The sequence below is a fragment of the Astatotilapia calliptera genome, chromosome 7, assembly GCF_900246225.1.
Source record: "Astatotilapia calliptera chromosome 7, fAstCal1.2, whole genome shotgun sequence".
Lineage (NCBI taxonomy): Eukaryota > Metazoa > Chordata > Actinopteri > Cichliformes > Cichlidae > Astatotilapia > Astatotilapia calliptera.
In genome coordinates, this window is record NC_039308.1 from 44,325,302 (window position 1) to 44,350,071 (window position 24,770).

Genomic DNA, 24,770 nt, shown 5'->3' on the forward strand with positions numbered 1-24,770 from the left:
AGACTGTCCGAGCCGGGGCTCGAACCGGCAACCTTCCGATTACAAGGCAAACTCCCAACTCTTGAGCCACGATCGCCCCGTGGAAGAAGACTATTGATGGCACCTGGAGAGTTTACCTCTTCATTAAACGCATTTGCCTTAATTGCTTTAATAATAGACCATTTACAAAAATACATAAAAAGTATGAAAGTTTGCTTTAATAAAAAGTGATTTCATCTGTAGCATAATTTTTTCTTTCAGCACCACATTAAGAGGTTTAAAAGAATGGAGCAAATCTATTGAATTAATACTTTGATTTGGAAACACTGGAAGTAGTTTTTTGGGGTTTTTTTGCCAAAGGTATTTTGTTTTTTTGCTCCCTACAGAATCAAGTTGCGGACCTTAAGGAGATATGCAACGCACTGAAAAAGGAAAAGACAGAGGCAGAAAAAAAGCTGGCTCATATACGTGGAGTATGTTTTTTTTCTTTGCCTACACAATCTTTAAAACAACTGAAAATAAATCTGTACATAGGAATTAAAGCAGAATCACCTTGAAACACAGTTTACAAAAAAATGAACTAGTTCTGATCTAATACGTTATTTATTCTGTGATCCTCATCAGGGTGGTCACAGTGGTAAAACGGTGCCTGAGCTCGAGAAGACGATTGGATTGATGAAGAAGGTAGTGGAGAGGGTGCAGCGGGAAAATGAAGCACTGAAGAAATCCAGTGCCACTGTGAATCAAGACAAAGTCACTGCCCTGGAGAAAGAAAATATTAAGCTAAAGGTTGCCAACGCCTGTGTCACCTTACACATCACAAACGTTATTTTGGGAAGGTTTATTTAGCATCTCTGTTCCGTGACTGCAGCTTACAGTAAGCGCTGTTTTCCAGGCCGACTTTGAAACACTGAAGCGTGAGGCTGAAACTGAGCTGAATTCCAAACTTGAATCCAAAACCAAAGGACTGGAGAAAATAGTGATTGAAAATGAACGTCTTCGAAAGGAGATTAAAAGGGTAACGTCTTCTATGACTTATTATAAGTTCGTTTTAATGAAGTTGGGTCGGGGCAGAATTAATTATTCCAAAAAAAAAAAAAAACCAATCAAAAAAGTCTAAATGCTTGTTTTTGTCTCTTGGCTATGCTTGAAAATGTGTGTCACTGTAAAAGGAAATGGAGGCTGCAGAGAGGCTGAGAGTGACCAAGATGACACTAGAAGTGACAAATGAGAAGCTTGAGGCAGAGCTGGAAGACATCAAGCAAAGACTGAGGGAAGCTCTGTCCAGGCCCATCACAGAGGGGTTGGACACTAAGACCATGAGGTCATCTGTGGTAACCAGGTCAACAAAACCAATAGTCTTCCAGAAAAGGGCACTTAAAAGTAATTTGTAAGCTTTAGGGTTGTGCAGCAGGTTAAATCAGCAGCGTGTGACTTAAATGCACAATCATTATCATGCCCATGGGATTCAAACTCTGGTATGCTGCGAAATAGACTGTCGCTAACAGGCTTAGTCAACATTATGCAAACTCTTTGGTAATAAAGGCTGCTCATTTACGTCAGTCTCATGCTCAAGCTTTAATAAGACAATATTAACAAACAGCATGTTTATTTACTTTGGACACAATTTGAGATCTGATGGTCATTTGACTTCTATTTGTGCAGGATGTTTGAGAACAAGATGAAGGAGCTGGAGAAGGAACTCTCCCAAAAGAACATCCGACTGTCTGAACTCAAACAACATCTGAAAGAGATGACAGAGCGGGAGGAGAGAGCTCAGATAACAATACGACAACTCGAGGATCAGGTGGCAAAAACTTTAAAATGTGTTCCTGTTATTTAAGATAGTGCTGAATCTAGAAGTCATGACAATCTTTGGTAAGCAGATACTGACCAAAAATGTCCATTTTTCAAACTTCTTGTTGTTACCCAGGCTGTTTTTAATCCAGCATCTTATCCCTCTACTGCATGACTTTTTAATTTTTGGGGAGCTTTAGGGTCCCTAATAATATATCAATCATAAAATTTGACACCTTGCCCCCCCCCAAACAGATATTGGTTTGTTGCTTCAAGGCAACACTGTGCGACAAGGGTAGTAAAACGCCAAGTTATTCTATAATAAGTTGCATTAGTACAACAAGGATGAACAAATAAATAAACAACAAATAAACTATGTAAACATTTCACAGAACAATAAAACACCAAAATACATCCAACATTTGACCCTAACCCCATGCACGCACGTGCGCACACACACACGTTGTTTCTCCATCACTTTTGGGGACCTTAAATTAACTTACATTAATTTCCTGGAGACTTATCCTGACTCTACCCATCACAAGTCCCTGCCTGAACTTTACCCTAACCCTGACTCAAGTCTTCACCCTAAAATATAATGATTTACCTTGCAATTTGTCCCCATAAAGTAGGCGAGACCTCACAATGTGAGTGTGTACCGTAAATGTCGGGCTATAAGCCGCTACTTTTTGCACAAGCTTTGAACCCTGCGGCTTTTAGTCAGGTGCGGCTTTTCTATGGATTGTCCGTGATTTTTGTCATATCGTAAGACGATTTGTTTTGTGTGTTCCGCTGTTGTACGGCACTACGTTGCCTGGCGGAAGGATCGGGGTTCAAGAGTGGTATGTTAGTCACATGTCCGTCCGCCAGGCAACGTAGTGCCGTACGAAGTAGCGCGAAAAACAAACTTCAAAGTAGCGCTACGCATTCAGCAGGAGGCGTGGATGATGAGCGGCGATAAACTTGCAAGTTATGCCCAAAAAGCAAGTTATGCCCAACTCCACCGGTGGATTCTGACAGCGTGGAAAAGTGTGAAAACATCCACGATCACCAACGGATTTTGAAGGGCTGGACTGCTGCATGATGGAGAGGAGGACACCGCCACGGCCCTTCTGAGGGTGTTCGACTCTGACACTGACAATGAGGATTTCTTTGGTTTTGAAAGTGACAACGAAGGAGAGAAGAAGAGTGGATGACGAAGCCATCCTGAGCCTGTTTGTATCCGACACTGGAGAAGAGGACTTTGGTGGTTTTAGTGCGCAGGAAGAAGAGAAAGATGGTGGTGAATGACTGACTTTTCTTCTTGTTAAAGCTGTGTCACTGCACCTGAGCCTAAAAGGTAGTCCGAATCTATTTTTCTGGTGTGCTGTAGGTTACTGTTATGTACTACATGTGCAAATATGTACCCATCTCTTTCCTGACAATTCCCTTTGTGCATATTCTCTTACATATGATAAGTCAACATTGAAACACCTGCGGCTTTTGGTCAGGTGCGGCTAATGTATGTACAAAACAGGATTTTCCCCTGATTTTAGCTTGTGCGGCTAATATTTAGGTGCGCTTTGTAGTCCGGGAAATACGGTAAACAAATTTGTGTCCCCACAACAATAAATAATACACAACCACACACACTAACACACACACACAGACACAGTTACTTTACCAACTGACCCCTGAGCTCCTAAGTGTCCCTTAAACCTCATTCAGGCATCCACTCTACTTCACTGTCACTCCCTGAAAGCTCACTGTCCTCACTTTCTGAGGACAGAAAGTGCACATTCCCTTGGTTTCCTTCCATAAAAGGTATTTACATCCATGTTCTGTAATTATGAGTAGATTGTGAAGTAAAAACATTGACTATGATCATATAAATGCACACAAACACATCTCTACACACATATGCAAATGCATTATATTACCTGAAAAAAATTGGGCTAACTGTGCAGTGTTGCCTTGAGGCAATGAATGAAAATTAACAGTTTTACTGTATAAATGAAATTTAAAAAGTAGAACAATCAAATATTCTTCTTCACATATTCATGCACATACAAGTATTTTTAATATACATTTATTTCACTATAAACATGTAAAATAGTGATCTTTATCTTGCCTCCTAATGAGATGTCTCATGTAGTGCACCTTGCAGAAAGCCCCCCCCCCATGAAAGTCACACCACCTTCAACTCATTTTATTGGAAAGAGATGTGCCTGGTAGCATTATTTGAAGGGCCAGTGTAAAGGATGAAAATGTGGTTTGTTGCCTCAGGGCAACGCTATGCAGTAGAGGGTTAAGTTAATTTGGACAGCAAATTTTTTTTGTAGTTTTAATCATATTTTGACAAAAGCATCATTTAGTTTTAATGTCATAAGATTATAGTACATGAAATCTAAAGTTGCTTAAGTGAAATAAAATATAAAGTGTAAAAGTTTGTGTTTTTAGAGTTGCTCCACAGTTCATAACACATCTTATTTTCCTTGACATTTTGTCGTGTTTTCAAGGGAAGCTTTAGTTTTTAGTAGTTATCGTTCTTTTTTCTGTGGAAAAAAGAGATGACAAAATCTATGATGTAACACGGTTATGTCTGTGACAAAATGTTTTGTCTTTTTAGGTGCTGTATTTGATTGATACTATCAGTTTGTCATTCTTAGGCTGACGTGTTAAAAACCTTTCCTGCTGCTGGAAAAGGTGATGCAGGAAGCAGCAAGGCCTTCCAGGAAATCCGGTACGTTAAACTTCGCATGAAAATTTTTTTTTTTTCCTTTGTCTGAAACATTCAACTTTACATTTTGCTTTTGACTAAACTCTACATGTCATGTATGTGAAGACTGGCCAGCACTCAGCTGGGAAAAGAGAATGAAGAAATGAAACGAAGGATGCAAGAATACAGTGAACGATACGGCGAGACGACATCTAAACTAGGCGAGTCTTCCAGCTACACTGTTTTGTCAGCGTGAATCTGAGGGAGGTTGGGACTTTTTTTTTTTTTTTAAAATATATATATATATATATATATATATACACATATATATATATATATATATATATACACATATATATATATATATATATATATACACATATATATATATATATATATATATATATATATATATATATATATATATATATATGCGCCATCTTAACAAACACCTTGATAGGTATGAGGTACAGTACTGTCTAAGGAAGAATCATGATGGTTTCTCTTCTTGTGTCCATAGATTATGGGAAACTCAAAAAGCTTCTGCAGGCAGCTGAAACTGAAAAAACCAAACTTCAAGCTGAGGTCACGAAGCTGAAAAAAGAACTGGAGAACTTTGACCCAGCATTTTTTGATGAAATCGAAGACCTGAAATATAACTACAACTTAGAGGTGAAGAAGAATGTTCTGTTGGAGGAGCAGCTGAAAAAAGTGTGTCAACAATTTGGGGTAAAGGCAGAAGTGCCCAGTGTGTCTATCACTTAATGTGTGGTATGTAAGTCATGCTTTTACAGTCACATTCCTTGGAAATTTTGAGGAAGGAGTTTCCTTTTAACAATGAAATGACACAATATTTTTGTGTTAATATGTGAATACTAACTTATTGTTGTGAGAATGTAAATTTGTACGTAACATGAAAGTTTTTTTCTGTGTACTGTAAGTCACTTTTGTATTCTGTCAAATAAAAAATTGTTGAATAAAATGTTAATATTTATTCATTCATTCTTCACTTAGCAACAGATGAGTTTTGGGATACAGTATATATAAAGTGGTCATTTTTAAAGGGAACCCCGGCTATTAAGACATGTTTGTGCTAAAATATGCACTGTGCTTTCAATAACATATGTGGTATTAAAATATGCCAAATGTTTTCCTTTTAAGCACATTTTATATAAAACCGATTTACCAGTAGGCCGCCATTGTTATTTACTTCTCAATGTACTCTGGGTAGTGACGTCACACGGTTGCACCGCATCGAGTTCAGTTAGCAGCGCACTGGAACTGGCTTCAGTTCAACGTTTCCAGTTTGAACCAGAACAATCCGAGAGAGAGAGAATGAAAATAGTCAACCAGCACTTATTTTAGATGAAGATGAAAACAATCCGTCACACGAGGACGCGAGAGTGAGGGAAAACTACTGGTGTCTGTGCGGCTACTGAGAGCCTTTGTTGTAAAGAGCTCAGTTTTATGGCAGCAGCTATCCATGGCATCGCATAACCGCGTGATAAAAACATTAATAGAATTCTAATTTTTATTATACAGTGAAATTACGATTGGCACGGGCAAGCAGTAGCCGCACAGACACCAGTAGTTTTCCCTCACTCTCGCGTCCTCGTGTGACTGATTGTTTTCATCTTCATCTAAAATAAGTGCTGGTTGACTATTTTCATTCTCTCTCTCGGATTGTTCTGGTTCAAACTGGAAACGTTGAACTGAAGCCAGTTCCAGTGCGCTGCTAACTGAACTCAATGCGGTGCAACCATATGATGTCACTACCCAGAGTGCATTGAGAAGTAAATAACAATGGCGGCCTACTGGTAAATCAGTTTTATATAAAATGTGCTTAAAAGGAAAACATTTGGCGTATTTTAATACCACATGTTATTGAAAGCACAGTGCATATTTTAGCACAAACATGTCTTAATAGCTGGGGTTCCCTTTAATAACTTAACTTGCTAAAAAAAAAGCCAAGTTGGTCAGTTATTTTTACATTAAAGCAGTACACATCTCTGCAAAAACCATCTTAAGTTTTGATTCACTCCACCGTTTCTTTTGGGTGCCAAACGTTAAACTTTGGCAGTCAGTTTTCTCCTTATTTCTTCCACTAACAGCTCACTCACTGTAAGCTACTCTTAAGACTTTCATGAATTCAAAAAGCAGCAGTTCTTAACTGGTTTCTGTGGAATAAATTAATCTATATGAGTATAGGATTGTAAATCACTCGCAAGGAATTACAGATGAAATATCAGGGATCTATCAGCGAAGCGGCAGATCCTCACAAGACCGCATGGACTTATAGCTCAAAGTGAATGTCCTGAAGCCGGCTGAAGCAGTGTCCATTTAGTGCTACAAACGATGTAAACAACTCCGTGCTGCCATAAGCGTCAACACGGATGGCCGTCGGCTTGTTACCAAGGCAAGTGTTCGCTTCTGGCCACTTCAGTCCCAGGTGATGACGATGGACCTAACAACACACACAGAAGAGCTTGGTGCCTGATTTCACACTATTTAGAACACTGAAGCATGAAAGCATTGCTCCCTGTAAACTGCTTATGGCAGCTCAATCTTTTAATACAGATACTTAAATCTATTTTATGTACTGAATAATATATATATATATTATCCCACCTTGATGAGAGTGCCGTCACTGCAGTGCCAGACTATGCCCTCAACTCGACCGTCTGGATTCTCATGAAACCAGGAGCACAGCTGCTGGAAGTCCACAGGTGGTGGGTTTCTGATTGGGACACTCCCATGTGTAACCAGGCAGTGGACAGGCTGTTTTTTGCTGCCCAGCCCTGTTTGTACAATATTAATGAACCTTGGTTTACTTCAGTTTTTCTTTTAAATCAATCACCCAATGAAGTTAATTAATCTTAATCATTTATTAACATAACAACATAATTAATTCCTAATTCCTAACCACAGCTTATATATAAAAAAAAAAAAATGAATGTAGTTTCTATTACCATAGGGGTTTCCATTGACATTGGTTCCAATAAGCTCCAGTGTTTGTTCCTGGAGCTCAGCTAATGGGACTGATGTGATTTCTAACATGTCTTCGTTGTCACGTCGAGGCCTGAGAACAAGAGCAAGCCCAACGTTGTAATCCACCACAGAGGAGTGCCAGCAGTACTGCTTGTTGTCTCTCTCCACTGGAACCCAGCCTACATATTTATAACAACAAAGAAAAGTACTCGTCATGCTGATGGTTTCCATGTGAAGGACGATACTTGCTGCTTATCATCACTTTGACACTTACCCCCATTTTTCTACATAAACTCTTTTACATAGACATAGGTGAATTCACTGCACACAAACTAAAATGAGAACTAAGAACCTGGAATATGTCCATGTTCATCGGGCACTGGACGGCCGCTGTGATGTTTGACTCCATGAGCTGGGATCCATGTTTCTGGCACCGGTTTAAAATCTTCCTCTATGTTCCACGTGAAACCTGAAAGAAAGCCCAGAAAAATAAAACCCTTCCCCACTGCTAAATGTGTTATGTATTAACATTTTCCAGGCCTTTTCTTTTTTGGTCCACACTCAATATTATCACAATTAGCCCCATAGGTTTCTGGTAATTATGCTTGTGTATACCAATACAGTGGATTTTTAAGTAATACTGTTATTAAACCCTTTGAATTGAGGCTCAGAATCTGCTTCAGTCACTAAAAACCCACTGTGGTGATGTGTAGAAGCAATATTACCAAAAAGAAAACGTGTTCAAAAATCTTGGGGGAACTGTTTTTGACAAAGTTAATCTACCTTTACAACTTTTGTGAGAATGTTGGTACTTTTTAAACCTCTTCTCTGTTTGTTTGTTTGGTCTTCTGTCAAGTCGAGCCCACAGGTAAGGCTGCCCTAAAGAAAACAGATCAATTCCACTTAGAAAACTACAAAGTAGTAGCAGTTTGTAGATGCTGACTAGGAAATGATCAGTGTTATTCTGAGATCTTCTCACCTTTATAAACTGTAACATAGCAACAGGTGCCATCAAGTTTTTCAGTGGCAAGCGCACTATGTATGTTAGCCTGCAGAGCAACAGGGTTCACATTTTCTGTGGCAACAACCTGAAATTGCTAAAGAGAAGCAAAACCATGTTTGATCAGTGCAAGATATAAATGAAAGTGACTATACCCAACATTAGTAACGGTACCATGAATGCATAAATCAGTTATCTACATATTATATAGCATCAAACAGAAGCCCCACATTATAAACCACCACTTTTCAATTATAAGTTTGGGCTTGATTAAAGAACCAACAACAGACTACATGACTGTGCTGACACTGAATCAGCTGCACAATTCATCTAATGCAATTTGAGAATAATTTCATGACTGCAAAGTTTTAGCAACCAGAGAATCAATTACATGAAATATAAGTGAATCCCATGAAAAGCGATTCTCTTAAAGTATATCTCCTATATATCTATTAACAGGTGCTGATTCAAACAAATGACGTTTCAGTTTCTGGCTATTTTCAAAAAACACACATGACTACAAGACTACATTTATCACAACATAAAAACATAACATTAAGGAGATACAAATGAGGTGCCAGTGATATGAGGCCCATGATCATCAGTATAAAGTGTCATCATTATGCCAAGATTAAAGCGTTCTCTACAGCTCTAGATGGATGGATGAAGTATATCAGTTTGGCAAATGATTCAAAAACACTTATTTGAAATCTATCACTCCACTGAAAGCGAAATTATCTTCAAGTGGTGTAGAGTTTGAACGAATGCCAATGTGCTCACGGCACATATGACATGAATTAGCTGGTTGCTCCAGCTAATTCAGAGAAAACCTGTGCAAAGGAAACAGGCCTCCAAGAGCCACAAACTTTAATCCCAGGCTCTGCAGGGAACTCTTGCACCTGGTGGTTTTAAGGCACATGCATTTAAAAATCAGAGAGGGGAAAAAATTTGAAAAACATTACAGTTTGCAGTTATCAAGTGGATAAGTGGATATGGCATGTTGAGGCTTGGGTGTGAAATTTATGGTTTTCCGGGGTTTTATCGTTAACTCGGTTATCCTGGGTCTTTTCCCGTGTTGTAGTTGTGTGTCTTATTTTGAAAGAAATATTTACGCGTTACCATAGTGACCAGAGAGCATTAAGGGGCAGAGAGGCGGATGTTACTCTCAATGTTGTTGCCGTATTTCACGAGGACGCTGCTAATAAAGTTACACAATTACACAATGAATTTGCGTTTATTATTATAATTACAAAATATCATTGTTTTTGTCTTGGTTGTTTCATTTTATTTTGCTGTGTTTATCTGAGACACCTTAAAGGCCGGTCCATGAAAATATTGTCTGACATTAAACCGGTCCGTGGAGCAAAAAAGGTTGAGGACCGGCGTGAGTAACGGGCAGAACAATTACAATCTCTTCCACTAGAGAGCAGTACAGCTACCTGCTCTAATTAAATAGGTTGCCAACTGCCGGGAAAACAGAAGATGATGAAGAAGAAATTAAAAAGTCATGCTGTGAGACGACGCAGCACATCATAGCAATAGATAAATATCTGAAAAGAAAAAGTAGTCAATCTGACCCAGATGAAGGCCCTAGCATGAGTAGTGGTTCTGCTGTACCTGGTGCACAGGAAAAATGATCAATATGCTTTTTGTGACATTTTTGTTTGGTGGTGTGCCATGTGATTTTTCTAATGTGAAATATGTGCCGTAGCTCCAAAAGGATGGTAAACACAGCCATAAAGTAATATGGTGGTAATTATATTTCTGTTCCATCAATAGGGTAACCATTCTGAACAAATCAAGTCATTTCTATGTTGTTTGGGCCTTGGACAGGCTGGAGACCTATGGATGGATGTTGTTTGATGTATCGCTGTGGAGAAAAATCTGGGGGGCCAGCTAGCATCCTAAAAGACACTAACAACACTTTTTCATCTTCTGCCTCCATTTCAAGCATCCTCCTCTGCCACAAATACCCTCTGCATGGCCTTGTTCACTCTGGCCGTCCCCTTTTCTTCCCTGGCTCCATCCTTCTCTCTGTCTTCGAACATGCCTTCCAACTTTCCTCTTTGGCCAGCAGCAGCACAACTTCCATCCACACCCTGTTGGCCAACAGCACCGTAGGCGGTCGTTCTTAACCCAGGCCTCAACTGATCTGCTATGGAAATCTCATTCTTGATGATTCACATGGTTGATTTACACCAGATGCCCTTCCTGACACAACCCTCCCCATTTCTGCTGGGTTGAGAACGGCACTAGCACTACATCGGCTTGTGGCCCCCCTGTGGTAGGGTTCTAAAAGAAAAACTAAACAACCGCTAAAAAATGAATAAAGAAAATGATAGTATTAAGTTACTGATTATCTAGGGAAATGACTGAAATAATTCTTTGCAACGATTTAACTTAAGGGTAAACAGCTAATGTGTGAAAACAGACTTTTCCTGTTATATGTAGTCCTATCCTGACACCTGCAGATCTCTCCTTTGAGCTGTGTATATTAACATCAGATAGTAATACCTCTACAAGATCCCTCAGAGCTCAGTGAGTGAATAGTAACAGTGTCTAAAGTCTTTCGGTAATGAGCATCAGTAATTAATATCAATTCTCAGAAACAACTTTATTCATTGATTTTTTTCCTGTAGGGTTTTAATGTTCTACAAGTCTCACTGACTACAATCCTGAAACAGGCCATCTATTTGCACTTCCTTATATCAAACTTGCAGTTAGGTTTAGCCTACATTTGAATTATGTAAAGATGCTCTCAGTCTTACACGTTATGAAACATTAATTTAATGTCAGGTTCTTCCATGCCCTTAACGATAGAGCTGAAATGTCCATAAGTCTTTTAACTGGCACGTTCTTCCTCTCTTCTTCTGCTTTCAAGTAGCCCGGCCAAAATTTTCTTCATTCCAGAGTTTGTTTGTTTGTTTTTTCCAGACTTGCAGTGACTAAGCCTGCAAGAGTGGTCTGCATATGTCTGTGTGTTACCTGACAAAGAAGATTTTGGTGCTTTGGTAAAGCTTGAGTAAGTAGGAAAAACCCTTCATTCAGCCATGCAGGTATTTGCTCTACTCTATTCATCACACAGCACTGGCTCTACTCGACTCACTGTTAAAAACTGGAAAGTTGGCACAGCAAATAACTGTTTGATGCCAGATTGCACCACATTTACAATAAATAAATCAGACAGAAATTTCTCTGCTGTTGAAACCAGCTGCACAACTATTTGTCACGACGACCATGTGTCAGTTAATTTGTTCAACCTGTTGTCTACATTATGCAAATCAGTGTGGTCCTCTGCCGAGGAAGACCTGAGGTGTGTCCTCGTGCTACAGGCGAAAGGACAACAGTTAGCCACCTCCCCCTGCTCTGGCTCAGACATTTACTCTGCTTACATTTCATTTCCAGTAAAAGATAAAAAAGACACGACTAAGAACTTGTTCACGACGGGTGCTTCTCCGTGCTAACAACTGTAGCAGCAAGAGATACCCATAATAAACCTACTGCGCCTGATAATGTGTCTGCAGATGCATTCACCTGACAGTCGCGTTTTCTGGACTGTTCTTCCATCACGTCTGTCAGAAACACACACGGTATCTTCTGCTGTACGGAACCCAGGCGTCTCATTTCGTGTGCTTTCTACCAAAGCTGTAACTTAACGTTTACAAACATGGATGAGCAAAGAAAAAAAAAAAATCAACAACGGTTTGGCTCTGGAGTTGTCGTCTTCTTCGCTGGTTTTATGTCGGTGAGTAAATACCGAAACGATTCATTACCGCCGCCATGTTGCTGCGTTGGTAACAACATGTACCCGTGTGTATTTGGAAGTATATATTTTTTGCTATTTTACGTGAAATAAATGCAAATAAATGTACTTTTACTGGATTGGCAGAGAAGATTTGGTAAGTTTTTCATACTCGTCTCTGCTGCACAATCCACACATGCATTTCTTTGGGAATTAAATAAACAGGCTTTGCAACAGTATTTATTGCCAAGATGCAAAGTTACAAAGAAATATTTGCCCAAACACAAATTACCCGACTTTTTGTGCTAAATCTAGATATGCATATGTCTATGTGTGTGTGTGTGTGGGGGGGGGGTAGAAGACACTTGTAAATAACATTAACACAATTTATTTTCATAATAAAAGTAATAATAGTATTACTTTGAAAGCTTGTTTGTTAGTATCGGTTGTCTGTAATACAGAAATACAGGTCACACAATTATTATTGTATATTTTCAATATTATTTTACAATATGGTCTGTGTCAGTTACATATTTGTATTGTTTTTTTCTCCACCACCAGGAGCGAAGCATATGTTGGCTTCCACCTTCATTCATGTGTATATGACAGCAAGTCTAAACATAGAGCCAGAGTCAGTTGTCTGTAGCCAGAAGAGTCCTGCATCAGGCTGTATAAAGGATTTTTCTGAGTACAACAATCAACCGAAGAGTTTATGACGTAAATGATCTTCTAATCTTGTTTTTATCAGACAACACAGCTGTGTCTACAAAAACTTGCACAAAATGGTCATATTACTCTGAAGAGTTTGCTTTGATGTCTGATTTCACACACAGAGTGATATCACTGGAGTACTTGTGGTCTGATTCTTCTTCATCGTCATCATCATCATCTCCTTGCGGTCCATACTGGCCGAGTTGGTTCATATCATTATCAGTAAAATTCCACATCTCTGTCTCGATGTTATCCATCTGCTGCCAGTGAGACAAGCACCTGAAAACATTCCTTTTCCAAAAAGACAGAGAAAAGTGTTTTTAATAAAAGACAACATATGTGGATTACACCACATTATTGCAAACAAAGAAACAAAAGTTGTTCCTTAAGTGCTGAAAACATTACTCACACTTGAAAGTACCACATAGCGCTTGCTGCAGTCAGGAGCAGAAGAATGATGCCAAGAACAATAACTGTTACATGTAAAGCTGATAAAGAAAAACAACAACAAAAGAAAACAAGTAAATAAGTTAATTTGATTAAAATCATTTATCCAAATGTTTGGGTTTCTTTTTGCTGAAATGATGTTAGCAAAATCAAACAATGAAAAAAGAAGATATTGCAGAACATACCTCCTAGAGATGGTTTTGTGGGGCTCTCAGTCTGTGGCAGCACCGACTCAGAGGAAGCTGGGAAATTGAAGGCATGAGTGGAAGCAGAAAAGGTAAAAGTGGTACCAGGGGGGTTCAGAGTGGTAATCGGAGGCAAGGAAACAGGAATATGGGTTGAGAACGTTTTAAAAGAAGGGGTGGCAGAGGAAGAAATCCTTGCTGACTGCGATGTCTTGACAAGCACATCAGAAGCTGAAGTTGAGGGTGTGGGCTGAAGTGTCGGCTGAGATTTTCCTGTTATTGACTTTTTTGTTGAGGACATGGACTTTGTTGTTGATGTGACCAAATGTGTGGTTTGAGTTGTCAGTGGAGTTGGAGATGTGGGGGATTGTGGGCTGGCTGTTGTCTCCAAATCTGTTAATGCTGAGAAAATCAATGGTTCAGTTCTATTTAAGTGATCAGATGCTGTAATTACAGGCAGTAATTAGGCACAACATGAAAACCACTTGCGGGTCACAATCACACTGATCATGTCATTACATTGTTATGTGCCACTCAGACACTTTGGTCTTGGCATTAGACATTTGACATCTGTGATGGATGAATTGACGTTTATGGCATATATTAGTCTCATAAACTAAGAAAATAAGTAATACCGGATGCATTGAAGCAGAAGACGCCAAACTCTTTATCTGCTGATGTCTTCCATGACACTACCCCGATATTGCCTTGGCCACAGTTTTGTTTAGGGGAAATTCGTGGGATGACGGCAATCTGTTCAGCTATCCAGCCATATCTGTTAAAATAGTAACAGTAATATAGTAATGGTTTTTATCCACATATTAAACAACAATCATTATGGTTAAAATTAGGTCAGTCTGTCCAATTAGTTTTGAGCCACAGAAAATCAGGGATTGTGTGTAATTTATAAACAGGGAATGCAAATGTTAAACTCCTTGATTTAAATAATCTTTGGTTTAATTTAAAGTGTGATGGTGTAAGAAGGCAAAATTACCCCAAAAAAAGTGCCACTAACCAAATATATATGGACCCAAGTGCTTATGCAATACATCGATCTTGTGTATTTGGGACAGTTAGTTGTGTTTTCTAAAATATTTTTATGTTATTACTGGGAAACGCATTCGAGTTAGTCGCCTGTTTTTGTGCATGATTTATTAATATGAAAAATGCATATGGGTCAACATGTATTAAACCCTAGTTAAATGCTTTCTGCTTACTTGCACGTTTCCAGTCCATGTGTGATTGCTTTTGATATCTGATATTCCGTCGCCATGGTGACATTTAGTGAAAGACAGGCATCTCTGGCAGCTGTGAAGTTCAAGGTGTAGTAGGTTCCTCCTTCAATAAGCAGGAAGACTCCAGTGGCTCTGTAACTCTCAGAAATTACTAACAAAAAAATTTTAAAGCGAATTTTCTTTGTAAATAAATTACATTGAAAAGATGGATGGATGTAAAAGAAGAACTGACTGTCCTGTGAAAAGCCTTATGATCTGTTACTTATGATATAAAGTATACATATCAATATACAGGTAACCACAGTGTGTACATCTACTTTACAAAGAAATAAACCATAATATGAGCGCACACACACACACACACACACTCCGTGTGCGACAAAGAATACTCAGAAAAACATTTTAAAAAATCATTTTTTTAATCTTTTGCTAATATATTAAAGTTTAATATCACAGAAGGAGCCAAACATCTTCATCTTCTTAACAATAAAATCTGATGGCAGTCTTAAAAGACATTTCAAAAACACAAGTTAAACTTCTTAACAACTATGAAATTTTAGAATTTGAAACGCTAAACTTGTGGGATATCCCAGGATTAAATCTAAAAGTGAATGAAGAAATAAACATACAAAAACCTTACCTCTATTTAAAGTGGATTCGCAGGTTTGTAAAAACAGGGCAAACATCACAGGTAATACTGATGGCAAACAAAGTCTTGCCATGTCTTGTATGACAAAGTATACCCAACGTGGATGACGGTGGAGGATCAAATAAACTGAAGCAGAGGGAGAAGCCCAAGAACAAATGTGACAGGGAAGAGAAGAGGAAACAGGAAAAACAAGGTCAAATCTGCTTTATGGCCTGTTAGGAGATAGGACACGCATCCTCATGAGAAAGACCTTCACAGTAACTCTCTAAACGTTATTGTTTGGGTGATCAAATTGCAGATGCATGACATATATGACATTTAAAGCACTAATCTTGTACTAGTGATAACATATTAATGATTTCCAAAGCAGAGATATAGGAATATGGGTTTCATAAAAGAATCAAATAAAAGGATGTAATAATCTAAACTGTCAATTGGGTGAAGAGTTTATTCATTTTTAAAAAATCAAACTTTACAAGTGGATATGGTTAAAGAAGCCTTCTTAAATGTTGTTTTGTACTATTTGTATGAGTTTGAGCTTTTCTGCTTCGTAAGCATCTCTGATGAAGGTATTTTTTCACTCCATAAGCTGTAGGAAAAGGAATTTCCTCCCAACTTTTCCTCTGCTGTCCTCACTCTTGCTGTCTGCTATTGGAACCAATTTTATACGTATAACCAAGTTTCCTCTGTGTTTATATTATGTTTCAAATCATCACATTCACGGCACCTATCAAAGATCAAAAAAGGAAAAAAAATCACGACTCATGGCACATAATCTTTGAACTACTTGTATATTTAAGTCTGTCTTTCACAGTAATGGTGCAAATGTATTTAGAATTGTTTAAACTGCTGTGTGCTTGTTTACTTTTTAATTGTTTTAAGTCCTACATCGATTATGCATTGATCAATCATTTGTTTGATCTTTTCATTTCCTAAAGCGACTCAACATGTAGCACTATATCAGCCCCAGCCCCTTTCCATTAACAGAGCTTACAAAATACATACATAATGTTGATATTATACAATTTTTTCAAAATAAAATGATCAATCAATGGACTAAAAAGTGTTGTATACAAAAATATAGTGTTGTATATTTTAAAAAGTATAGAAAAAATAAACCAGTTTTAATCTATTCATACAGCACCAACCCACGACAACAGTTAACACAGGGCTTTTATATTATAGAGACAAACTGCAGGAGTCCCTTTATGAGGACTGTATATACACTTGCAAACACTGAGAAGAAAAAGATGCTTAAAAAAATGTTCAACTTCAGGAAGGGTGCACAGCTGGAAAGCAAAGCGACAAAAAACATGTGTAGAAGCACATGTTATTTATGATTTGTGACCAGTAAGTTTTTTCCCTGGTGGTTAATGCATAGTAACATAAACAAGAGAGCTTCATGGTATTCTGCAAGGTAATTTATATAGTATATTCCACATGGACAAAAAAAATACATAACAGAATTTTGGGATCAAATCTTTTGGGATAATAAAAATAAGAAGTGGCACACTAAATGCTTAAGCCTGGAGCATCATGTGAAACGCCTCACTGCAGTTTAGTTTCTATCTTAGTAAATACCAAAAACCCCAAGAAAAACATTCACACGGGTTTTTATCATGAACACTTGAATAATGCACTTTCATGATTAGATGAGAACATCTAATCATGAAAGTAAAGTTGAATGATTTTCAGTGAAAGGACTCATGAATATTTTTGCATTAATTTTTTTTATGATTAAAGTTCAGTTCAATTCCATTTTATTTATAGAGCGTCAAATCACAACAACAGTCACCTCAAGGAACTTTATATTGTAAGGTAGACCCAACAAAACCCAACAATCAAAGTGTGGCATTTTCAGTTAAGTATTAAGTATTGAGTATTAAGGTTATTTATTAATTACGTATTGATTGCATATGGATTATCAACTCAGCTGACGCATTTAACTTTTTGCACTATTAAAACTAGCCTTTCAATAAAAACGATGCATGCTTTCTCATGTAATCTCTAATCATGTGATCAGACCTGGCATTTGGTACCCTGAACACATCATAATCACGAGTTAAAGGCAGGTTAGAATGACGAGTACTTTCCCCTGTTGTGTTAAAACTTGCAGTATCACCACTTTCATTCTACTGCAGGAAGCAAAACAGTCCAGTGTGTCCTACTGCAATGACTCAGTGACTGTTGTGTAAATAATGGTGCTTCCTGCCTTCTTCAGGCTGAAGCAGTAATGACTGAGGATAGCGATAGACTGCTGGTCCACTGATAGGCCCAGGAAAGATGTTAAGTGGTCACACTTCCTCGGTTGGGTGTGTCTATCTTCTTCTACAGACTGTCAGAAAATCACGAACCAGTAAAAAAAAAGTGTGAAAACATGAAAATGAAATCTGACATCAAAAGAATAGGTCTCAGTGACCTTTCAAGTATAGATATAGAGGTGTGTGTGTGTGTGTGTGTGTGTGTGTGTGTGTGTGTGTGTGTGTGTGTGTGTGTGTGTGTGTGTGTGTGTGTGTGTGTGTGTGTGTGCTTCTGTTGTTCTGATATGCTACCCATGGTTACTGGTCCTTAGTTAACTGAAAAAACTTTAAATACATAAAAATAAATTGACACCACTGACTTTTTCAATTTCACATATAAAAATTATTAATAATTTTAAGGCTTTTTAAGGAATAGAAAGTGTCCTCTTACCAAAACACAGAGACTGTTTGCCTCAGTGCGTTGTCTGCTATCGTGTTGCCCAATAAATGTTGAATGAAGCTGGGCTGGTGATAGGATCCACCCAGTGAACCAAACATGAAACTGAGAACTTTATTCAGGTTGCTGGCCTATGTTCTAACAACAAACCGGGAGCCCTTGTTTTCCTTTGGTGACAGTGACATTTTGGCAAAACTGCATCAGTCGTTTTGTTTTTTTCTCTTTTTCTTTGAAATGTCAATCAGGGCCAGATCGCACACAGATCTGCAGATGTCCTCGCTAGATGACAGCCTGTACAAATCTTTCTCCATGAGCAGCAGTAACGTTAACAGAGGCAGCCGGTTCAAGGATGGGGTAACGGAAGAAGTTAAAGTCCTCTCCAGGCCGTCCAGGAGGCCTGTGCGGGCGGTCAGGCCAGTCAGCGCCGTCAGCTCCAATGGCTCCTTCCTCCAGCTCAATCATCTGCAGGGGGAGCTGGTCAGAAAGAGGAAGGTAAGAAGGTAGAAAAGGACAATGAATGTTTTCTTTACAAAATGTAACGTTAAGATTAAATAATTCGTATTAACTCTGATTCAGCATTCAAATATTCAGGCAATTGTAAAATCAGTTACAGAGCTAACACACACTTTTTTCACTTTTAGAAACATTTTTATTTGTATTTATTTATTTTGTAGATTTTACTGCTGAGTTCTCATATGATTCATAACAGCAGGTGTAACATTTAACATCCTCCAGCTTCACTGTAAGAGCATCCTTACAGGAAATGTATGATAAATATTAATAATTCATGTTGTGTAAGCCAGTGCACTCGTGACCTCTCAGATATCTAAGACCTTGGTTCAGAAGCTGAATCCTTCTGGGAAAACCTGAAGGAAAAGAGTTTCCCAGACGAGCGTAAAAAATGATCACACTCGTATTATTATTTCCAAGGCCAGTTAAATGATCTTAAAAAGACGACATGAACCATAAACCATAAAACGTAAAACAAAAAGCATGATGAATGTGTGTAAATATAATGAGAACTTGTAAAGGTCATAATTTCTCATGATGACATAATTCATTATTTTATGAGTTTGTATATTTCGGGGTGGGTGGTGGTGCTGGGGGGCGGCTCCGTAGCTTCTAGTTCACACTGTGTGTCACTAATAAATTCTCTCAGGAATGTGAGGACCTGAAGAAAGAAAACAAGTATTTATCAAACGAGATCCACATGGAACGGATTATGATGCGCACAGAGAGTGAGCTAACCATGAGGAACCTCAGAAACTTGAACCAGGAGCTACAGGCTCAAGTTAAGGAGGTACAGCCAAACAGTGTTATTAAATGGCACTAATAACCAAGAGATGAAACAGTAGGCCACTTATGAGCACAAAAACGAAAGTATAACCACACGCCTATATGGTAGTCAATCAGACTTTTTGGAAGGAATCAAGACATGTTCTTCTTTCAAACCTTGTCTTTACATCTGTTGGAAAACTTTAATTCAGTTACATCAAGTTACAATTGGCTTATAGCAGCTTCCTGTTCTCCAGGACATTAATGTTAGATTCATATGTTAAAACAGCAGCAAAACAGCATGTGCTTCTATCAAACAGTGTTTACATGCCAGCTTTAAATGTCAGACTAAATTTACAGCTTTAATAAAATATGTGACCATTTTATATTTTGAAATTTATGTGTAAAGAAAACCTGCTATGGTCAGTTAGCCATTCCTCACCATGTTTTTGACAAATGGGCAACTGAATGTGTAGCATAAACCAGGAGAACCGTACTGCTTGACCCTACACAGAGAGGATTATGTGGCTGTGGTATGCTGGGGGAGATCTTTGTGGCAGGAAATGTGACTGCCTTTTCAGAACTGCCATTGTGTCAATGAGGGAACATGAGGGATCTTTACAGTAGGCATTCTTTAAATAAAAGTAAGTGTTATAAATGAATTTTTTATGTCCAGAAAAGCTTGTTAAGGTGTTTGAAGTCTTAGATCTAGTTTTATATAAGACATCTTATATGAATGTATGAAGGAGATGCATATTATTCCGCTAACCTATATAACCTAACCCATTCATGCCAGCTAAAGCAGACCCTTGTCACTCCAAAGGGTTAGAATCACGTTACGTTGGTAAAACAAAGCAGGCGTCTACTGTTTCTCGATCATGTCACTGCAGCAAGCATTCACCTCTCTCTGTGTGACCCAAATCAGCTGAAGCAGAAGCTGTACCAGAGCCAGCAAAGGTCGATGTTATGTTCGCGAGCTGCAGATGAAGCAGAGGAGTCCAGGGCGGAGGCAGAGAAGGGCAGGGCTGTGGCTGAGGCTCGGTCCCTGGGCTTTCAGCGGGACAAGGATGCAGCTGAGGCTGACAGGGGACGTCTGAGTGAAGAGCTGCAGAAGCTTAAAAAGGAGGTAAACACATGACAGAGAACGCTGATCTATTAAGCTGAATACAATTCCATCCATCCATTCACTTCGCTTGTCCTTTTCAGGGTTGCGGGGGGCGCTGAAGCCCATCCCAGCTGTCTTAGGGCGAGAGCTAAATAAAAAATTCCTTTGATTGTTTCTTTATCTTATTAAATAAATAAATAACACTGCAGCTGGGCAAGAATAGGATAGAATATATACTCTTCTAGCTAAATGAAGTAAAAGTGTATATTTTTTCAGTATTTTATGTTTTCCTTTTCTTACCTTGTGAAAAGGTTATCACATGGCATTTTCTGTTACTGTTATAAGACTAGAAAAAGTACTTACAGTATTCACATAGTGGAACCTGATTAGGTAGCTATTTGCCAATCTGTAAGTAACGGGAATTATAATGACAGATAAATGAAAATGAAAAAGTAAGGAAGAAATTGGAGAAACACCCTTCAACCATGTTATGAGTGTTGATGTTGCATAGTCGTACCACCAGAGGGCACTCTGCAAAGCGTTTGGAGCACCAAAAACGCAACAGCCAGCGGATCTGAGCAAAGACGGGCAAAACAACTGTTAGACAAATCTGTTTTGTAAATTTAAAAGAAAAAAAAACTATTGGATGATATATGAGAATATCAGATTTTTAAATAACTAAATATTATCAGTCCTAAAAATCTTGTGTTGGTTGGGATGTATCACTTAGCTTGCTTTGCATCAGTTTGTTGACGTGATATAATATCGGACATGATGAGTTAGGAATCCTAAATAGATTGAAAATGACTTTTGATCATTAAAAACAAGCATTCTAAAGTTAGCTATTTTGGGAACATGGGAATATTTGACATGACTACACCATCGATTTTCCTTGATGTCACTTTGGGGCTTAATGAGTTAAAGTGAAGGATAAAGCCTTAAGAGGAGCTTTCCAGGATATGTACATGGTTTGTGACGCCCGTGTCATCATGGCAATCCATCGTCCAAACTGCAGATGCAATCTCTGTGGGCAGAAATAACTCAAAGTGCTTTTAGACGCAGTTTTCCAGCTCAGTTCCTTTTTTTGTTTAACCTCAGTTAATGAACTTCCTGAATCAAGCGGGAAGATTAGTTCATTCAATCAAAGCCCGTAACACTTAATTTGACATCTGCTTTTTCTTTCTGCAGCACGCGAACATGCAGCTTTTACTGGCACAAACAGAGAAGAACTACTTTGAAAGTAAGCTGAAGTTGGATCGGGTGTCTGGAGAGAAACAGGCCCTCCTGCAGGAGAGCAGGAGCCTGGAGGCAGACAGAGATGACCTCCGACACAAGCTGAGGAAGCTCACCCAAGAAAATGTCCAAATTAAAGAGGGGTAGATACATTTTAGTGACACCTGGCAACTGTGATTGATTTTCTTACATCCCACTAAATCATCTTTAAGTACTTCTCTTTTCTGATTTTTGCTTTCAGGGTTTTGTTTTGTTTTTATCATTAATGAAAAATAGGAGTTGTGCTTTAGTCCTAGCTTCTTCTACATAAATAAGAAGTTGTACTGCCTTAACAAGAGTAGATGAGGGAAGCAATAATCCATCCATTCACTTCCACTTATCTTTTTTCACGGTCGCGGGGGGCACTGTGGGGCCTATCCCAGCTGTCATAGGGCGAGAGGCGGGGTACGCCCTGGACAGGTCACCAGTCTGTCGCAGGGCCAACACACAGGGACAGACAACCATTCGCACTCACATTCACACCTATGGGCAATTTAGATTAATCAATTAACCTTTCCCCACAAGCTGCATGTCTTTGGACGGTGGGAGGAAGCCGGAGTACCCGGCGGGAACCCACGCAAACACGGGGAGAACATGCAAACTCCACACAGAAAGACCCCGGCCAGATGATGGGGTCTAACTCAGGACCTTCTTGCTGTGCGGCAACAGTGCTAACCACCGTGCCACTGTGTTGCAAATCTATGTATAACAGTACACTGTGTGAGCCCAAGAAGAAATAATTTAAACATCTTAGTTAGAGATGTCTTCTTTATTCCTTACTTTCCTGTCAAAAAAGTGAGATTTTTTTTGAGTGTGATAAAAAAAAACAACTATTCAGATTTTTTGATTAAAATGCATTTTGTACCAACCAGTGCTCTGTGATATACCAAATACACAAGCTCTTTTAAAAAATCCAATCTAATGCTGGGAATATAGAAAAGAGCAATTCTAACATCAGGATGTTAGACCTATGAACATGTTTGTATATGTGTGTGATTACTTTGACTTTTGTTTTTAGAGGGTTTTTTTTGGATTTCCCATTTATCTTCAGAGGGAATTTCCCAAAACTCAGTGTCATTGTCCATGACCGTCCGTGGTGCAACAATAACGGCCTTTTAGTTGATAGCTCTGAGAAAATTCAATTCAGCTGAGTCACATCAGCAAGGCAGAGGAGGAGAAAACAGAAACAAAGAGAAAAGTCAGAGGAAGCGTACTTGACTCCAAGACGTTCCGTACAATATATAAAGGACTTTAAGAGGCTGCTCTGCTAAGTAAAAGTGTAGAAAGTCTGTAAAAGTGTACTTATTTACCTTCACTGCATAGTTTTCACATGATCTCTGTGTTGTCCCATGAACACAACACAAGATGACTCTTCTAAGAGTGTGAGGAACAGTACCAAAGACCAGGTGTGCTTATTTTGCACAGACTTCGAGTCAAACAACAAATACCTGACTGGACGACACAGTTAACAAAAGTGCTTTGAGTACTCAGAGTAGAAAAGCACTATATATATATATATATATATAAGCACTATATATATATATATAAGCACTATATAAGGACCAGTCCATTTACCATTTTCAATTCACGTCTTAGGGATTTTCTTTATTTTCTTTATTGCTTTTATCCTGCAGACCAGAATGAGAGTACGCTTCACAACAGGCTGAAGACAAGACGGTTTAAAGATTTAACTGGATTTAGCTTAAAGGTGCATGAAGATGCAGTCTGGCTATGATGTTCTAGCATGCAATTTCATCCTGTCCCTTCTCAGTGAGATGAACTGGAAACGCAGAGCGACAGAATCAGAAGAGGAGAGCAAAAGAGCTACCCAGGCTCGGCGGGAAGTCGAGGCAGAGAGGCATCTGGCTGAGAAGGAGAGGCAGGAGAGAGTGGCCGAGTGCCTGAGCTGGAGGGAGAAGTACCAGGAGCTGGCTGACATGTTTCAAGTTCAGGAAGACCTGAAGGCTCTGAGGCAGAATAAAGCAGTAAGACAGCACCACTGCTCTCACGCCCACTGAACAATTACAAAACAGTGGACACTACTGTGCTTTTGTGCCATCTCCCACCTCTTATCCCCAAACAGTCACGGAAGAAATTATTTGAACTGAGCATAAAATATACTGTTTAAATGATTATTTCCATCTTGAAAAACGTCCCTGAGTGATTCACTGTGGTACAATATTGCAAGTCACACGTTTGCAACAAGGCTGAAAGAAAAAAATTTTGTTCTGTACATTTTCATCTCTTTAAAGTAAAATCTTTAAGTGATTTTTTTTCTCAACAGTGTCAAGCCCACATCAAAAGCTACTTCCTGTGCATGACTGAAAGCGACCAGAGGGTTAAAATTCTCAAAAATCCAGATGGCACTCCAAGAAATTTCACAGTGAGATGATCCTACATCTCATACTCACATGAGAGCTGTGCATGTCTAGGTCTACAATACAGGACATTTAAAAAGTAAATCAGAAGCTTATGTTATGGTTTTTGTTCAGGAAGGAGATCCTGTATACATCTCCACTCCAGAGTCCAGCGTTGAAGAGCCTGAAAGGAGTTCATCTAGGTAAACACAAACTTTGGCCACCAGGGGGAAGCCACACAAACTACAATCGTTCAGATATGGTAGCAACATAAGATTAAAATTCTAATTTACAAAAACGTGAAGGCAAATAGGTAAGTGTAAAGCTTTTCTCTGGTTGAAGACCACTATTAAGAATTAATTGTGAACTGTATTCACTCAGGACCATGCTCAGGGTGACAGCACCACACATGGGGAGAGATCTGGGTCCGAGTCACTTTGATGAGCTGCCTGCCTATGGAGGAGAGCGACCCGACTCAGGCCCTCTGCGCAGAAGCAGGAAGGTGGTGGAATACTTCTGGATTCCCACAGATCAGGACTGACCACGAATGTAACCACATGCTGCTGGGAAAATCAAAGCACTCCAGTAGAGCTGCTGCTTGGAAGATTCAAACTGTTGTTCAAGTGTGAAGTA

At 38.9% G+C, this 24,770-nt stretch overlaps 4 protein-coding genes across 14 annotated transcripts in view; 2 read left to right on the top strand and 2 right to left on the bottom strand.

Moving 5' to 3' along the window:
• cep290 (centrosomal protein 290) overlaps positions 1 to 5,468 on the top strand; it is a 41,890-nt gene extending 36,422 nt beyond the window's left edge. For 8 of the 9 annotated variants that reach the window (XM_026174995.1, XM_026175001.1, XM_026174996.1 and 5 more), the window contains 8 exons: positions 366 to 452; positions 604 to 768; positions 875 to 997; positions 1,152 to 1,321; positions 1,645 to 1,786; positions 4,425 to 4,498; positions 4,601 to 4,695; positions 4,995 to 5,468. In XM_026174995.1, the coding sequence (XP_026030780.1) occupies positions 366 to 452; positions 604 to 768; positions 875 to 997; positions 1,152 to 1,321; positions 1,645 to 1,786; positions 4,425 to 4,498; positions 4,601 to 4,695; positions 4,995 to 5,239 (1,101 nt within the window). In that variant the 3' untranslated portion in view covers positions 5,240 to 5,468. Of the gene's footprint in view, positions 1 to 365; positions 453 to 603; positions 769 to 874; positions 998 to 1,151; positions 1,322 to 1,644; positions 1,787 to 4,424; positions 4,499 to 4,600; positions 4,742 to 4,994 lie in introns of all 9 variants that reach the window. The other variant, XM_026175000.1, reaches the window with a different exon arrangement.
• Positions 5,469 to 6,204: 736 nt separating this feature from the next.
• rlig1 (RNA 5'-phosphate and 3'-OH ligase 1) lies at positions 6,205 to 12,149 on the bottom strand. Its single transcript, XM_026175013.1, has 7 exons — positions 11,997 to 12,149; positions 8,442 to 8,559; positions 8,246 to 8,341; positions 7,815 to 7,931; positions 7,444 to 7,641; positions 7,103 to 7,272; positions 6,205 to 6,938 (listed from the first exon to the last, which is right to left on the bottom strand). The coding sequence occupies exons 1-7, from the start codon at positions 12,084 to 12,086 to the stop codon at positions 6,768 to 6,770; spliced, it is 960 nt and encodes a 319-aa protein (XP_026030798.1). The 5' UTR covers positions 12,087 to 12,149; the 3' UTR covers positions 6,205 to 6,767.
• LOC113026338 (trichohyalin) lies at positions 12,124 to 24,767 on the top strand. Of its 2 annotated transcripts, XM_026175009.1 has the most exons (8): positions 12,124 to 12,207; positions 18,374 to 18,620; positions 20,329 to 20,529; positions 21,697 to 21,884; positions 23,552 to 23,765; positions 24,065 to 24,163; positions 24,273 to 24,340; positions 24,519 to 24,767. In XM_026175009.1, exons 1-8 carry the CDS (start codon positions 12,134 to 12,136, stop codon positions 24,676 to 24,678), a joined length of 1,251 nt encoding a protein of 416 aa, XP_026030794.1. In that variant the 5' UTR covers positions 12,124 to 12,133; the 3' UTR covers positions 24,679 to 24,767. The 2 variants fall into 2 exon arrangements, with proteins under 2 accessions (XP_026030794.1, XP_026030795.1); XM_026175010.1 differs by lacking the exons at positions 12,124 to 12,207; positions 18,374 to 18,620 and adding an exon at positions 19,312 to 19,428.
• lyve1b (lymphatic vessel endothelial hyaluronic receptor 1b) lies at positions 12,577 to 15,538 on the bottom strand. 2 transcript variants are annotated; one of them, XM_026175011.1, is made up of 6 exons: positions 15,423 to 15,538; positions 14,765 to 14,933; positions 14,183 to 14,322; positions 13,548 to 13,949; positions 13,325 to 13,403; positions 12,577 to 13,206 (listed from the first exon to the last, which is right to left on the bottom strand). In XM_026175011.1, the coding sequence occupies exons 1-6, from the start codon at positions 15,502 to 15,504 to the stop codon at positions 12,996 to 12,998; spliced, it is 1,083 nt and encodes a 360-aa protein (XP_026030796.1). In that variant the 5' UTR covers positions 15,505 to 15,538; the 3' UTR covers positions 12,577 to 12,995. The 2 variants fall into 2 exon arrangements, with proteins under 2 accessions (XP_026030796.1, XP_026030797.1); XM_026175012.1 differs by having other exon boundaries at positions 14,765 to 14,914; positions 15,423 to 15,480.
• Positions 24,768 to 24,770: the final 3 nt, after the last annotated feature.